The sequence below is a fragment of the Cydia amplana genome, chromosome 9 (assembly GCF_948474715.1).
Source record: "Cydia amplana chromosome 9, ilCydAmpl1.1, whole genome shotgun sequence".
Lineage (NCBI taxonomy): Eukaryota > Metazoa > Arthropoda > Insecta > Lepidoptera > Tortricidae > Cydia > Cydia amplana.
Genome location: NC_086077.1, coordinates 629,055 through 646,404, shown reverse-complemented (window position 1 = coordinate 646,404; position 17,350 = coordinate 629,055). Strand labels below are relative to the sequence as shown.

Sequence of the window (17,350 nt, the reverse complement as noted above, 5' to 3'; positions counted from 1 at the left end):
TAAATTGACAGATACAGCGACGTAACAACGCAGCAGTCATGCAGCTGCAGTTGGCATCTGAACGTCACCATTATTTGATACAGTCTAAGTCACATTTAAGTACCATTTGGGCGTTTTCAGAAACTTTTATTAAGAACATGAGGCCATTTAAAACTTACATTTTTATATCAAAATGATATCTAAATTCTGGTGTGTAATAGGTACGTTGAAAACCATACATGTTTTTGCATTAGAAAAAGACTACGCGATCTTGACATGTCTTTTAGGTAATTGAAAAACGCTTTTAAAATCAGCACCTAGCTATTACTTATGAAAGCAAAGGAATGTAAATAATCTTATATGATTTATGTGACTTATGTTTCAAAAGTGTTTTTCAATAAAAAGACACGTCAAGATTTTACCTTTTTACCTTTTTCCTAATGCTAAAAAAACGAACGTAATAACTCAATCACGATCGAAAATGAAAGCGATTCGGAGCAGGACATAAAAAAAGATATGGTGTTTTAACTAAAGTCTCTATAAACGCCTGCTTAAAACCTTACAGCAATGTATACTCTACGAAATGGTAATTAAATGCATCTCTGCCTGCTCTATCAAGTCTTTACTGAAGCAGAGTAGAACTAATGATAATCATTTATATATTAAAGCAAACTTTTCATCAATTTACTGAGTCCAGGTATGAACAACCTATCTACTGTATCAAACACGCGCTTTTCCAAAACCGCTAGCTATTTCACAAATGAAGAAGGTGATAGAAGACAGTGTTCATTTGACATTTACAACGCATATTGTGAATTTACGACAAACGGAGCTCAATAAAACTTCATTACAATATCAATAATCAAATTGCATACTAATTCACACTTTAGCCAAGATTCTGAGTATAATCAAGCAAATTGTTATGTGTTTGGGGCTATTGTCTATTAAGTATTAAGTGAACTTTAAGAAATAGCAACCAGTAGTAATAATTCTTATTAAACTGTTAAGTACAATCAGCTGCAGAGATAGGTGGGACAATGGGGGTCAACTATTTCTGCAGCTAACTGTACCTGCCCAATATTCAATTCCGATTTTTATAGAATTGGATTGGCTTGATCATACCGCGCCTTACTTTGTTTAATTGTAGAGTACAATACTGGGTTCCATCGAAGCTACACGTCATATTGTCATATTTGTTCTATCACCTGCTTACTTTATGAGATAGGGGCCTAAACATTAAGACGTAGGTTTCTATATCTAAATGCACAATAAAGTGTGACATAAACCTTTTCCAAATACAATCAAAAGTTCAAGTGTGTTCGATATAACAGTCATTACTTTGTTACATTATTTATAAGATACATTATAATTAGAACTTACTCGTCATGAAATGGATATTTTGTATATGCACATTATTGGGCAACGTCAAAAACGCTATTCACACAAGTAAACAGGCTCTTCACACCTGGGCAATAAGAGCCTCTATAGTCACTATTCAAAGTCACTTTCACGTATTAAGCAGGGACTCTATACTGAACGGGTTGTGCTTTCTACCCCCGTTCTTCGCCAGGTCTTGTTCTGACGTGCTCCCGCCGCTGAGGTCTAAAGATACCGCGCGCCCTGAGTCAAAGTCGAATTTTTCGAAGTTGGAGGGTCCGAACTGCTTGAAGAAGGCCTGCTGAGGGTCCGGGAGAGGGCTGAAGTTTCTCCCTGAATGTGCGTCGGAAGTGGAGCTATCTGAGTTGTTGATAGCGTCTCCGTGTGCTGGGGCTCGAAGTCTACTAGACAAAGAGAAGTCTTCAGGGCCGGAGTCGTGACAGGAGTCACCTCCTACCACGTCGATCATGCTGTCCTCTCCGTCCACATCTCCATCTGAGTCGGAGTAAAGGCCACTGTTCCTGTGCTGAGCTAGGTACTCAGCCTTGAGGGCCTCGAGGTCGACTGCTATGCCCTTGGCGCGCAGCTTCCGAGCTTGGCGGTCGAGCGCTTTGGCCAGCTTCTTTCTTCTTCTCGCCCTGGTGATAAAATCAAGAGGGCCTAATTAGTATAGAACCTATCATACAGCTATAGGTGACACCGAATCAAAGCATCAAAGGAAAGGAACAGTGGAAAAATTATCGCAACACATCTTTATTCCTACGGTTACAAAGACGTGGTACAATACATTTGACTACATTCATTTTGTAAGTTAAGAAAATAGATCTAAAGAAAAATATACAACACATGTTATGTCATTTATCATTTTTCTACATTGTCTGGTAAAACAATTTAGAGTCTTTGTGGAAAGAGAATAGTCGTGAAATGTATTTGTTACCTGCTATTCCACGACTCTTCTCTAATCGCACAGAATCTATCAGTGAAAGCGGGACATTGACTCTTCGCGCCTATTACATTTTTTACTGACCAATTGGTGTTTGAACTCCAGAGTTACCACCAGTGCTATCATGGGTCCTTGTGAGTGTGACCGTAAAGTACCGTAAGTGCATGGCTCACCTAGGGCTCACCTCTTATTGTGGGTACACGATGTGGACTCCAAGAATCTATCATGGGTCCTAACGACCTTAAAGTACCGTAAGTGGCTCACCTCTCGCGGGCCCTGAGCTCGTGCGGCGGTATGGGTTCTCCGGAACAAGACTGCGGGTGCGCGTTGTGGGCCGGCCGTCCGGGGCCCTTTTTTGTGTGCTCCTTCTTCCGCCATTTCGCTCGTCGGTTTTGGAACCATACCTGAGGACAATAGACACATTTTTTTAGATTACACATTATAAAATAATTAGGTACCTACCTTTGATATAAACTGAAATAGACGTCATATGCGAACTAGTCACGATCTTATATCTTCCTCGCGTTATATCCCGGCCTGTTGCCACGGCTCATGGGAGCTCAGGGTCCGCTAGACGTTTTTACTAAAGCGACTACCATCTGACCTTCCAACCCAGAGGGTAAACTAGGCCTTGTTGGGATTAGTGCGGTTTCCTCACGATGTTTTCCTTCACCGAAAAGCACCTGGCAAATCAAATGATATTTCGTACCTAAGTTCCGAATAATTCATTGGTACGAGCCAGGGTTTGAACCCGCAACCTCCGGATTAAAAGTCGCACGCTCTTACCGCTAGGCCACCAGCGCTCTCGAGGTTCTACTAACTATAGCTACTACTGCTACTAGCTAGTAGGTTATAATTTATTCCTACTGGTTCACCGAGCACAACACTCCAGACAACTTTTTCTACGACGCTAAACGCCGTACTACGCCTTCTGATTAGCCCTAATTATGACTAGATAGATTTACGAGTTATTGTAATGAAGCATTGTTCTTGAAACGTTGTCACACGCTCTGTTTTACTAGACAAAGTGGGTAAAGTAGGAGAAATTGATAATCTCGGCGTCTGCGGGATTGAATACCGGAAAAATTCAATCTACTAGGTACCCCTAGTACTTACCTAGTGAGCACATAGGTACTACTAGTTATATCAGTGTATTGAAACGGGAACAAAAAAATAGTAATAATTAACTACATATTTTACTTGATATATTTTATAAATTTTATTTTAGTTTTCAGTACTTATTTCTATTTCTATTTCGTTTTATATGGGTGACTACTACTGTACCTACGTGTTGCTTTATTTACTTATTATTATTATTTTTGACTTTTTATAACTATACATAACTACGTGCATACGTAGAAAATAAAAGAAACACAATCGATACCACGCAACAAACAACAAGATATATTTACCAAAACCACATTTTCTGAGATAAATCAAATCCGAGTAAAACATGCCAATACTCCCCTAGGAGGCTGTACTAATGGTCTCCCCTCAAGGGGAGGGGCTCATTAGGGGGGGGGGGGGGGCGACGCCATTATGTGGCTGTTTCGATTCTATTCCGTTTCTAATCAATGGTGCGATCAGTCGATGAATTAAAAGTGTATAGTGTGGTAACTCTGATAAGTTAGTTTTTGACACGATTTTGAGAAAATTTAGTCAATAACTAGATAGAGAGCCCTATTCTGTACAGTATAAGCACATTTTCACCGTACAATCTAAAATATCTTCCTCTTAGTTAAGAAAACGTATGGAATTTTCGTAATTCAACGGCAAATTACATTATTTTTTGTCTAGTCAGCAGCAGAAGTTGCTAAGCGGGCCAGGTGTACAAAATGATCTGGACGCGTTCTTATTCTCTTAATAATAAAGATTAAGAGAATAAGAACGTGTCAATAAGGTAATTTTGAACACCTCGCCCGCTTAGCAACTTCTGCTTCTGACTGTCCCAACTGGGATTTCGTGTTCCGTCCAGAATAATTTGATCTTCAATATTTCCAAATTTTATTAGAAATGCAAAAAAAAACCGGCTCATTTACATTTTATCACCTTGATTTCCACAAAACCCATACGGGGTTACAGTTAAAGCTAAACCCTAAAACCCGATCACCCCGAAATAACGTCACCCTTTTGTTTACAATAAAATAACACAGAAAAGAACAATAACCAATTTTTCTACTCCAGCACTTAAATGTGTCAATTAAATGACTGACAGTGATATCTAAAGCAATGTCATTTGAATGATTTGTCTATAGGCTCATAAGATGACTGCTAGCAGTCATCTTATGAGTATAATACAACTGCTTTATTTTTTTTAAAGATACAAGTTCCGATCATCTTGATTGAAAGAGGTATGTTTTCATTTACAATAATAACTCTTTTTTTTTAAATAATAACTCAATTTTTTTTAAATAATAACTCTTTTTTTTTAATAATAACTCTTTTTTTTAATAATTTTTTTGCTGCAGCTGTCATAGAAAAAGTAATGTATGCAACACACTGACTTAATATAAAAGAAATAGACACACAAAGCAGAACAAAAACGTCAAGAAATGTGGATCTCAATGACGTTTCGCACCATTTGCATTGATGATAAAAACGCTTACGTAAATTTTGAGTCAAGATAAATGTTTCGTACAGAAAAGAGCTTAATGTCGTAAGCATTAAGTGTCAAATTTGCAAACATAAGTACCAACACTGTTAAAAAATTTAGTCCGATGGCACTAAACGTAACGTATTTACGTCAAACAACGTCAAACGAGAATAATGAACGAATGGAGTCACTTTGGTACACTTTAATATGTATTACTGTACAGGAAAATATTAAAATTGAAGTAATAAATAAAACAAATTTAATTTAATCGGGAGCTCAATAAAAATTAATTCTTGGTTCAAATTCAAACAAATTAAATTTTTAATTCGTAAGTATACGTCTTTAAATACTAATTTCCTTGAAATAAATTCTACTTATTAAATAACTGTGTATTTAAGATCTACATTTACTCATAGCACGGGTGCACGGGGACATTTAGATACTGATTGGATTTTTTTTATAAAGTCTACCTATACTTTATAAAAAAAAATCCTGTGGTTGTCACTGTGTTCCGACAGGTTTAGCATTTACAGTTAGTCGATATAAGCCCTTATTGGTGGTGTATATGTCGGAAACAGGGAAATGGGCCAAACACACATGTGCCGTTTTGCCTTGTTTAAAACTGCATCACCCCTATCTCTTGCTATAATTAAATAGCAGTCCACTTTGCACGTCGCATAGGTTTTCTTGGAAATCTTCAATTTAAACATAATATTATTTCTTATGAATTCCATATAAAAATATAAAAAAATATTGACCTCACATCGACTCAATAGAATTTTGTTCCTTGACATCCCTTCTTTGGTACTAACAAATTAATTTATTCAAAACCATAAAATTACCACCAGATTACATAAATTATGTAATGCTATCCAAAGAACTAACCGAAAGAAATACATTCCATCCTTTTTCCTTGTTTTATCATTGTTATTTTTACATATTTTAACGGCACATTTCGTAATTGTTGACAACTTCACATTTGAGCGTTTCAAACAAGACTAAACGAAAAAGTAATGCATGATCTGTTTTGACATCACTTTTGTGGGGCCATTTTTGGCGGCTGATTGGGTATCCAGTTCTTTATACTATATCAATGATGCAACAGCTCATAATTGGTTCTTAAAATTCTCGGGTCTTTTTTTACAAAACTCGACTACGTCTCGTTTTGTAACTTCGACCCTTGAATTTTAAGAACCCTTATTATATCACTGTTGCATAAACTACTATTGTCTACCAGCCCCAAAATCAGATACACATCAATTACATTACAAAATACGCCTAACCACTAATTTCTGTCCATACCAAAAAGTCCTAAGTCACTTTCAAAACACATAGATAACACGACGTTTTCATTAAAACCTCAAATAATCCGACTAAAGACAAAAAGTATTACATGTTCACGCATTACGCAGATACAGGACTTTTTAATTTGACAGGATTATAGGAAAACGCGTTTTTCCTAGGGTAACTGTAAATACGGCGAATACATGGGGGAAAAGTGTTATTTACACGGAGGGGAGCCCCGGCAATGGGACGATACGATTTCCACAAATGGTTTCCGTATGAATCCCGTTTTTTGGGCAGTTTAAGGCAATTCGCGGGGGATAGTTGGGTTTAAACAAGTTGGGGTTGGGAGGTTAAGCGAAAGTGCCGACGTGAATTGTTGTGGTGACAGCTCTCTAAAAATAGTCCGATGGTGTGTGTTTCAAAATGTATTGTATTTTCAGAATTTGAGAGGATATATTCAAATAACTTAACCTGTATTGTAATAAGATTATCTTATCTTATCTGTAAGGGAGTAAATCGAAAAAAATGTTGCTTGAGGAGGTAATGTTAGCTATTATTAAATGTAGTTAATTAATTACTAAACGTACCTATCAACCAATATCAATCATAATATTCATCATCAATATCAATACATATAAAACAAAGTCCCCTGCCGCATCTGTCTGTCTGTATGTTCGCGATAAACTCAAAAACTACTGTACGGATTTTCATGCGGTTTTCACTTAGAAAGGTTTTGGTGTATAATTTGTAAAGGTTCTGTGTAAATTTGTTGCACTACCCGTGCGAAGCCGGGGCGGGTCGCTAGTAGCTAGTGCTTACCTAAGGCACCTACTTACTTAGATATGAATGTATCTACTCAAATCTTTATTTTACAAATCTGTAATTGCACATCATGTCTGAGCCCTAATGTATATGAAATCCCCCTGAATAACCAGCAAACGACATAAAACCTTAAATTATTGTGTTCAACGCTCGCTTCACACGTAAAACCACTGACTTAATATAAAAGAAATAGACACACAAAGCAGAACAAAAACGTCAAGAAATGTGGATCTCAATGACGTTTCGCACCATTTGCATTGATGATAAAAACGCTTACGTAAATTTTGAGTCAAGATAAATGTTTCGTACAGAAAAGAGCTTAATGTCGTAAGCATTAAGTGTCAAATTTGCAAACATAAGTACCAACACTGTTAAAAAATTTAGTCCGATGGCACTAAACGTAACGTATTTACGTCAAACAACGTCAAACGAGAATAATGAACGAATGGAGTCACTTTGGTACACTTTAATATGTATTACTGTACAGGAAAATATTAAAATTGAAGTAATAAATAAAACAAATTTAATTTAATCGGGAGCTCAATTAAAATTAATTCTTGGTTCAAATTCAAACAAATTAAATTTTTAATTCGTAAGTATACGTCTTTAAATACTAATTTCCTTGAAATAAATTCTACTTATTAAATAACTGTGTATTTAAGATCTACATTTACTCATAGCACGGGTGCACGGGGACATTTAGATACTGATTGGATTTTTTTTATAAAGTCTACCTATACTTTATAAAAAAAAATCCTGTGGTTGTCACTGTGTTCCGACAGGTTTAGCATTTACAGTTAGTCGATATAAGCCCTTATTGGTGGTGTATATGTCGGAAACAGGGAAATGGGCCAAACACACATGTGCCGTTTTGCCTTGTTTAAAACTGCATCACCCCTATCTCTTGCTATAATTAAATAGCAGTCCACTTTGCACGTCGCATAGGTTTTCTTGGAAATCTTCAATTTAAACATAATATTATTTCTTATGAATTCCATATAAAAATATAAAAAAATATTGACCTCACATCGACTCAATAGAATTTTGTTCCTTGACATCCCTTCTTTGGTACTAACAAATTAATTTATTCAAAACCATAAAATTACCACCAGATTACATAAATTATGTAATGCTATCCAAAGAACTAACCGAAAGAAATACATTCCATCCTTTTTCCTTGTTTTATCATTGTTATTTTTACATATTTTAACGGCACATTTCGTAATTGTTGACAACTTCACATTTGAGCGTTTCAAACAAGACTAAACGAAAAAGTAATGCATGATCTGTTTTGACATCACTTTTGTGGGGCCATTTTTGGCGGCTGATTGGGTATCCAGTTCTTTATACTATATCAATGCGTAAAACACATTTTTATTCGATACACCGCTGTATTTCAGAGCAATAACGCTATCTCTTTCCTTTCAGCTTTTCAAATTGATATTCGAAGTGTGAGATAGAGACAGATATAAATTTCACATGCTCACGCAAAACGGTTAACAAGGATCATAGATATGTATACAAGTTGCGCCGTATTACAACGGGGTAAGATCGAAAATTGTATACATGTATTTGGAGCGTGCGTTCCGTTAGCCGCGAATTTTGGTTAGGGCTGTCTCTGAGGGGGTGTTGTTTTGATTGGCGTAATTGAACTGTCAATTGAATGGTTCGTGGGTTGAATGGTGGATTGCTTTATAGCTATTGTATTTTATAACAATTTTATTAGTTTGATTAAGCTAACAATTCTAAATAGAGACTTGACTTTCTTTAAAGGGTGAGTAAATATTTTTGATAATCTCATGTTTGGTTTTAATTTCGTAATTTTTATGTTATTTATGCTCAGAATTACAAGCTTTTCGATCCTAATAATAGTAGAAAAAACGTGTCCAAATTTGTGCAATGCAAGGAGCGAAAAATGTAATGGAAATTTTGGGACACTTTTATTCTCCTACTAGACACGATAGAACTCATGGTCCTGAGTAGAAATAACATTAACATTCTCAAATTCATACGTGTTGAATACAGAATTACCTAATAAACTAAAGCTTCTTGCCCGTAATCAAAGTGTTGAATACTAATACCTACTGGTACTGATTAAATTAAAAGAAAATATTGTAAAGTTTTAAGTTTATAACGTGTAAAATGTTTGTTTTACCAATAAAGTCTGTATTTCTGTTTTATGATGTCTAAAAAAACCTGTAAGATTATGGCTATGCCGATTACAATGTGTTTTTATTGTATTCGTAAACCGAAACCGAACGTAAGCACCCCTTAAATTCACCATAATGTTAAAAACTTTTGTTTGGAATTAACGAAAATGTACACGTCCGATATTTCTATATATAGTATACTTTGCGTACCTATTAGGTATAAATTATTATAATAACAATACAACTATTTTCACGTTAGTTCAAGAGTACGAGGGGCGTTCAATAAAAAGTGAGAATGAGTATGTTATATACAACTTTTATTAAATGTTATTTTATTTTTCGACATAGTCACCTTTTAGCATAATACACTTAGTATATCTTTTTTCTAAACTTAATATTCCATTTCTAAAAAAGGTTTTATCTTGAGTACTTAAAAAATCTTGTACTGCAGCGACTACCGCGTCGTCGTCTTCAAATTTCTTGCCTCTTAGGTATTTCTTCAATCTCGGAAATAGGTAGAAATCACTAGGGGCGAGGTCTGGTGAATACGGAAGATGCTTAAGGATATCGAACCCAGCATCACGTATTGCAGCCATTGCAACGGCGGACGTGTGTGCCGGTGCATTGTCCTGATGGAACAACACAATTTTCGAGAGTTTACCTCGCCGTTTTTCACGGATCTCATTGCGCAATGTTGCTATTTGTTTGGCATATAAAGAGCCCGTAATAGTGGCTCCATGCTCGAGATACTCAATCACTACGACCCCTTTACCATCCCAAAAAACAGAGCCCATGACCTTATCGGCAGATGGGCCCACCTTGAATTTCTTCGGAGTTGGAGATGATGGCCTTTTCCATGTCATAGACTGCAGTTTCATTTCAGGGTCGTAATGATGGAGCCATGTTTCGTCCATTGTTATAAATCGCGCCAATAAAAGTTCCCGGTCTTGCTGTATCAGGTCCAAAGCTTCTTGACAAATCTCGACTCTAGTTTGTTTTTGCGTGTCAGTAAGCATTCTGGGTACCCAACGCGCTGATACCTTTTTTATACCCAAGCGTTCATGTAAAATATTATGCACGCTCCCCGTTGAAATCTTTACATTTTCAGCAATAAAACGAACCGTGACACGACGATCCGCCAAAACTAAGTTTTCGACTTTTTTCACAATTTCTTCAGTTACTGCTGTAGTAGGGCGTCCGGAGCGGGGGTCATCCATGGTCGATGTTCTTCCACGTCTAAATTCGGCGCACCAACGTGTAACTGTCGAATACGGAGGAGCATTAGACCTTAAAGTGTCCCGTAAATCTAAATTGACTTGGTCCGTAGAAAATTTTTTCAAACACAAGTATTTAATAACGGCGCGCAGTTCAATTTTCTTCATTTTCGCTAACGTACTCAACAGAATCGCAAAGAAATCGCCGTATTTTTTTTTTTTAAAACAAAAAACAGTTAGTTTTTTTTTCATGGCAATCAGCTAGGTAGATTAGCTTTACCGGCCAGTATTTACTTTCCTAATATTTAAAGAGTTTGCATCTCATTCTCATTATATATTGAACGCCCCTCGTAACTATCGCGGTAACCAAAGACAATATTAAAATAGCTTCATTTGAAGATTTTGCAGTGAGTTAAAATTCACCGATTTGCAAACTCGGTAAAACACCTTGTGCTACAACTTGTAGCCTTATTATTAATGACAATAAAGATTCCATTACAGATTGTGCACTATTTAATTATAGTATCTACAGAACGCTGCATGCCGCAAAGCTGCATTAAATCACTTTAATAAGGGCATTACATTTTCAAGTGAGAAGATTACTCAAGTGCGATAATTTGCCGCCGTTGGCAACCCTACGAACAGGCTCCATGTCTATCTTTTACTGTAAGCCTAGGGCGATTCATACCAACGAGAAAACAGGACAGGAAATATATATAAAGCTACACGAGTGAAAGGGACGGAGAGGAATCCTTAAATTTTATATTCTATCCGCATTTTGTCGCCTAAGCGTTCCATTTAGTGTTCCATATTTAAACGCGCTTTTTTCTTTTTTCTTTTCAACCAAGCGAAGGATGTAACTTTTTTCCGAGGTTTCCAGCCAGTAACGGATGTGTGCGGAATACTGATGTGTACTGTTAGGGAATGAAATTGGCATATAAATGTAAATTTTATGCTATGAATTTTAAAATGGAGTCGATACTTCCGTGGTTCCAAGTTTGGCGGGGGGATGAAATTAGATTAGAACAAGGCGGTTTGGGTAAAACATGGATTTTTAAAGGATTGAGTGGTGTCTTTATGAAATTTGGCGGCAATTATTTTGCACATTATCCCAGACAGGTACCTAAATTTGTTTAAGTGTGAAGTAAATAAGTATAGATTTTAAAGTACACCTAAATACCGAAATGTGTATGTGTTAAATGTAATAGAAAGGCAATTAACCAAACTTAGTTATAACTCTATTATTTTTATTTATTTATAAGTAGGCAATTTAAGTCTTGAAGCTAAAGTGATCGAACATGATCAACGATCAGAAAAATGAAAACATCAAACGAAACTATAAAAATAGATATCAGAAAAAGAGCAGCAAAATAACCTCTGGACCTCGAGCGAATGCAGGAAAATAGAGAAACGAAAGAGGAAAAAATCCACTTTACAGACGCAAACAACTCACTTTAACTTTATTGAGCTGTAATCGAATTGTGACGTCCCTGCTCGCCGGCGGGGAGGGAGCCGCGCGATCTGTAGCCGTCCTTATCTGACCCGCGCATTTAAATCTATGCTATTCAATCGTGCCGTCTCGCTCGTGTCCCAGGGGTGCCGCCGAGATTGCAATCTTTTGATTTATACCAACTATTAGGAGAGCGGCGGGATAGTCTGTCTCTCGAACGAGATCTGCCGATAAGTGTGTTGCGCTCACTAGTGTAGAGGCAGAGTATGTGGCCTCAAGTATAGAAGATACGCCATTTTGGTTTTCACTGTTCTGTTGCATACTGTTCGCGTTAGTACTTATTATACGAATGGTTGTACTGATGCTGTATAAGAGCATGTTTACGGACAAATGAACTAAATAATAAGAGGTATTTCTTTTCATTTGTCAGCTTCGGTATTGGTGGGTGTAACGCTCCATTTGACTTCTTGTTTTATTAGTAGCTGACTGTGCTTAATGTTACTTGTATATGACTTAGCGCGGGGACTATTTATAGCCAAAACCTTGTACAATAAGAGGTTTGCACCTACAAATATGCGAAATGCGAAAAATCAGGAAAAATTCACAGAAAACAAAAAAAAAATATTTTGAATATCCCGAAATGTTTCTATGTAGACATTTCGCAATTTTAAAAACCTTTCGATGGCAGATCAGTACTTGTGCCTAAAGTGGTAATGAAATTTAGTGGTGTTTAAAGCGGTAATTGAAATGTTTTTTTTTTACCCAAAAGTTAAGAACCATTGTTGATATAAATGCGAAAAAATGTATATATATAGGCAAACTACGTCGAGACCGAATATCGAAGTTAGTCACAATGTCACAACCAGAAATTAGGCTACAGTAGGTATATCCTTAACTTTTAGGTAGAGGAAGAACATTTTTAGTGTTTTTGCCTATGTATGATATTTGAACCTACATGTTAAAACGCTTGGTATAATAAAAAGACTTAAACCCCAATTTTTCAGTTTTACAAAATTGGTCCCAGGTAACCCCCAGGTAACCACTTCTGACCGAAGATCCCCGACGGCCGGTTAAGGTCGGCAAGGGAGCACCCTTCAATAAACTGGAAGAAAAAGGGCTTAAAGGAATATAAGTTCTGTGCATGATTCATGCCTTTTTGAGATTGTGTTTAGCCGTTTACTAGGATCATACTTGATCTCTTTCTGTTCGTTTTTTTGATATACTTTCGGAGTAAAATCGGAAATATTTGTTTTCAACAAAAGTATGATGTGCATCTATATAAATTGTTATATTTTAACAGAGTACCTAAATTAAATAAAGCCTACTTTTGACATTCTTAAGAATAAGTAAAACAAATCGTTAGTAGACATATTGGCCTGATCGTAAATTTCGGTCTAACTTTACTCCAATTTTCGTTAAGACGATTGGAAGGCCCAATGCCCTTGAGCGTCAGGGCGGAGCTAAGCGCTCTGTACCCGCACCACCCGCTTACCCCGCTCGCTGCGATCGTACGTGAATTTTGTATCGCTGCACCGCCACGAGGTTCAAAGAATAAGATACAGCCCAGAGGCGTGCAGTTGGCGCTATACTCGTATACCTTTTGTTTGCAGATATTTTGTTGTTTGAGTATGAGTAGATAATGCATTTAGTGGAGGTCGTAAATTACATTTCACGGTTAATACGACTCGCGTCCTGTTTAAAACGCCCTATAAAATTATATTATTATTATATATTACTTACCCATCCCGTTACGCACCATGCTGCACGTTTGTGTAATTGACATAACCGTCGTATTGAATTGGTAGAGTGTCATTCGATGGAACTTGCTAACTATGTAAGTAATCAAACTTGATGAATGAATTTACTAATGACTTTTGTTGACATAGTTCCACAGAATGATACTTTATGCAATACGCCGTCAGCCAACATTTTTTAATGTGTTTATTACCTACCTTAGGTTTTTTGTTTTGTCTAATATATACACATATCATAAAGAAACACATCTTCATTCATACTCACATCGTACATCGTAGTGTACCTTTACTTTACTACCTACTATTTGTAGGAACTGCAACAGTAACTTTGTAATAGCAAATATTTATATGGGATTACAAACTTACTTATGCAGTTCTTAGATCTTTAAAACGTGACTGATATTGCAATAATTTTAGGGTTTCTATGGCTTGATAAGCTGAAAACTACTTATGTTTAAAATTTGAAGCTTGTGGATATACTAGAAGTACCTTAGAATTATGATGATCGTAGGTGAGTGAGTGAGTGAGTGTGTCAGTGTCGAAAATAAGGAACTTTGACGCACAATCATTCTTAAACTACTAGTTCAAATTGAATGTTTTTGAGAATATATCTTAAGCATGTTTAGCCCTATATATTACTGAAAATTCAGGGTTTTAGCTTCAGCCAGTACAAAATTACAGGACGTCGAAAATGGCCTGAATCGCTTCGAGAAAAGGATGGTACGGCCGTGCCTCTTTTTTTGCTCGACTTGGCGGGGGCATTGCCGTGCCCTCAGATTTACTTAATAAACTAACATCATTTTAATGGGTAACAATCCTAAAAATGTAATGGTTTCTGAATCAAACTATATAGTATATACCTACAACATAAATTGCCAATGTTGATCAATTTTTTTTAGAAATTGAACTTTATTAAAAACGTTAAATTTTAATGGCAATATGTCGGTGCATGTTCGAAAACATTTTTTATATATTTCAAATGAAGCTTTCTCAAACATAAGTGGAAATATTGTCATTACGTTCGTAATAATAGGCTGCGAAACACCGTGTTGTGCGCGCTAAAGCGCGTCACAACCAAGTCAACATTCTGCAGTTATTTAATCTTTGGCCACAATAACTCCAATTTTATTGCACCTCGGCTGAGAACAAGCATGCAGAATATAAGGAAGGCACGGAGCGACGAGCGACACAGCCTCCTCGTCTCAAAGCTAGCACACGACTGCCGGCCACGCCTTTTTCGAGCTACATACGCACAAAATGTTGAAAAATATTCGATTTCTTAAAAAAAAAAAAAATATTAACATTATTCTACGTTGCATTTGTAGTATCTGTTAAAACAAGTATTCTAGTTTAAAAATAACTTTAATCGAATAAACCGTTCACTAGAAATAGGCAAAGTTAGTCGCAAAACGGCCTGTCGTAATGTTCCTTTTTTGGAAAAACTATAAGTCATAGGGAACAAGTCAAACGTTAGAAATGTTGTACATAAAACGTAAAATCATATATATTTTTTTCATATTTTTTTGTTGAACCGTTAAGAAGATATAAACTCTAGAATGTTAGAGTTTTCGGCCAAAAACGGCGTCTAGCGCCTTAAGTAGGTACATAGTTTAAAATAAAGTAGAGGCAAAATATTAGTTGGTTGATTTAAACCTCAATACGCGTAATACTGTCTAAACTAGATATAGATAGGACTATAGTTTTATATTAAGTACCTATGCTTATCTAAATAACACGTTCATACTTGTCTTATACAGCTCACACTATCTTGCAAAATCATTAAATTAACATGATTGACATCTCTTCAAAGAACAATAATCCTAACCAATGATTATTTAAATCTCCTGCGTGCATGACATGACTAATCGCAGTGATATGTCTAAACAAATAATGACTATAATTATAGTGATTACTAATTAAAAGTCACGGTCTAAGTTAGACTTTTAGCACTGTCTAGACGCATTTGTCAGTTTAATCTGTCAAGTTACTGACATTTTTCGACGCCTTGAAATGTAGGTGACCTAAAATTTTTAAAGGATGAATCATTGTTGTGTTGTCATGGACCCGTTTCTCAAAAGCTTGTAATTTGTAATACAAGCGGATGTCACTTTTTGACAGCTTTTGTTAGAAAGGGACTTCCACTTGTATTACAAGTTACAAGGTTTTGAGAAATTGTATCACTGTAAGGTTATATCCAACCTAAGTCTAACCTAAGGGAATTGCTTTATTTATCACGAATCTTTGTTCCTGAGTTAGGGATGTTATCTCAATATGTAGTTACGTCTACAATTAGAAACAAAAAAAATATGTAAGGTCAAGTGAGGTAAATGCAACTATGGGGTTATTGCGTCTCTCCGTTCTTTCTCGAATACGATTGGTCGAAACGCCCTCTACTATGCAACGTTTCATTTCCAAGTAGCTCAGGCATGAAACGTTGCATAGTAGAGGGCGTTTCGACCAATCGTATTCGAGAAAGAACGGAGAGACGCAATAACCCCATAGTTGCATTTACCTCACTTGACCTTAGGTATGTGATTTTCCGTTGAGTTAGTACGAAAGTTTCATACGTTTTTGTAACTTACAGGAAGATTTTTAGGGCATTAGTGAAATTGCGTTTATATTATACAGAACAGGGAACATAAAATAATTTTATTTGTTTCCTAAGTTCAATAGTAAATAATAATACAGTCCTTAAAAAATAACTTAAAAATACTGTCCACATTCACCAAATGTTATCAAAATCTGACGAAAAAAAACGACAACAAAATAAAAGTAAAGTAAAGAAACCGTTACGTATAAACTTTTCGGAAGTGACTTAATAACCAAAACGCGAGCGATAAAATAAAATTGCTTACGCCAAATGAAGCGAGGCGAATGTTAACACACGCCACGACGCCACCCTCCGACGCTCCGGTACAAGTTTTTTAACAAGTACGGTGAATAGTTGAATACGTTGAACAGAGGGTTCCAAGTTCGAACACTTCGAACACGCACTGACACCTTGACGATAAAGATGTAGGTACTTATTTGTTATACTTGTTTGTAACTAACTTGTTCGATTCGGGAGTTTTTGAAGAGGCAGTAAAAAATTAAAAAAATAAATTAAAAGATTTATTTCAGACACCAAAAAAATTAAAAATAAATGTAAAAAATCAACACTTTTAACTGTCCATCGGTGGAAGTGGCCTTTTATAATGAGGTTTACGAACTGTCAGTTACAGTTAATATGAATCTAATTTATTATTAAATGACTATGTAGGTACTCATTTCGTCATAACACGATTTCGCCCATGCGGGCACAAAGTTAATCTTTAATACCTATTTCAACCAATTAGTATTTGTATTGAATCAATTATATCATTGGTATTACAATTTCATTTCCGAATATAGCCCTGATCAGTATTACATTGGTATTATATTTTCATATCCGAACACAGTCCTGATCAGTATTACATTGGTATTATATTTTCATTTCCGAACACAGCCCTGATCAGTATTACATTGGTATTATATTTTCATTTCCTAACACAGTCCTGATCAGTATTACATTGGTATTATATTTTCATTTCCGAATATAGCCCTGATCAGTATTACATTGGTATTGTATTTTCATTTCCAAACCCAGCCTCAGATTTGCCGAACCAAATCCCGCCAGTCAGCATGACGACAGGAAACGTCACTGGCAGGAAATTACAAGGGCGTTATGTTATGATGTTACTATTAGCGCCAATCAACACCGTGTTTAAAAACATAATTGGATAACCGGGTGAAAGATACTCAC

At 36.1% G+C, this 17,350-nt stretch overlaps 1 protein-coding gene across 1 annotated transcript in view; it reads right to left on the bottom strand.

Annotated features, from left to right (window-relative positions):
- Positions 1-1,237: 1,237 nt before the first annotated feature.
- LOC134650942 (homeobox protein unc-4-like) overlaps positions 1,238-17,350 on the bottom strand; it is a 57,008-nt gene continuing 40,895 nt past the window's right edge. Inside the window, exons 3-4 of the mRNA XM_063505898.1 lie at positions 2,564-2,703; positions 1,238-1,994 (exon numbers count right to left, since the gene is read on the bottom strand). Coding sequence (XP_063361968.1) covers positions 1,487-1,994; positions 2,564-2,703 — 648 coding nt within the window. The 3' untranslated portion in view covers positions 1,238-1,486. The remainder of the gene's footprint in view (positions 1,995-2,563; positions 2,704-17,350) is intronic.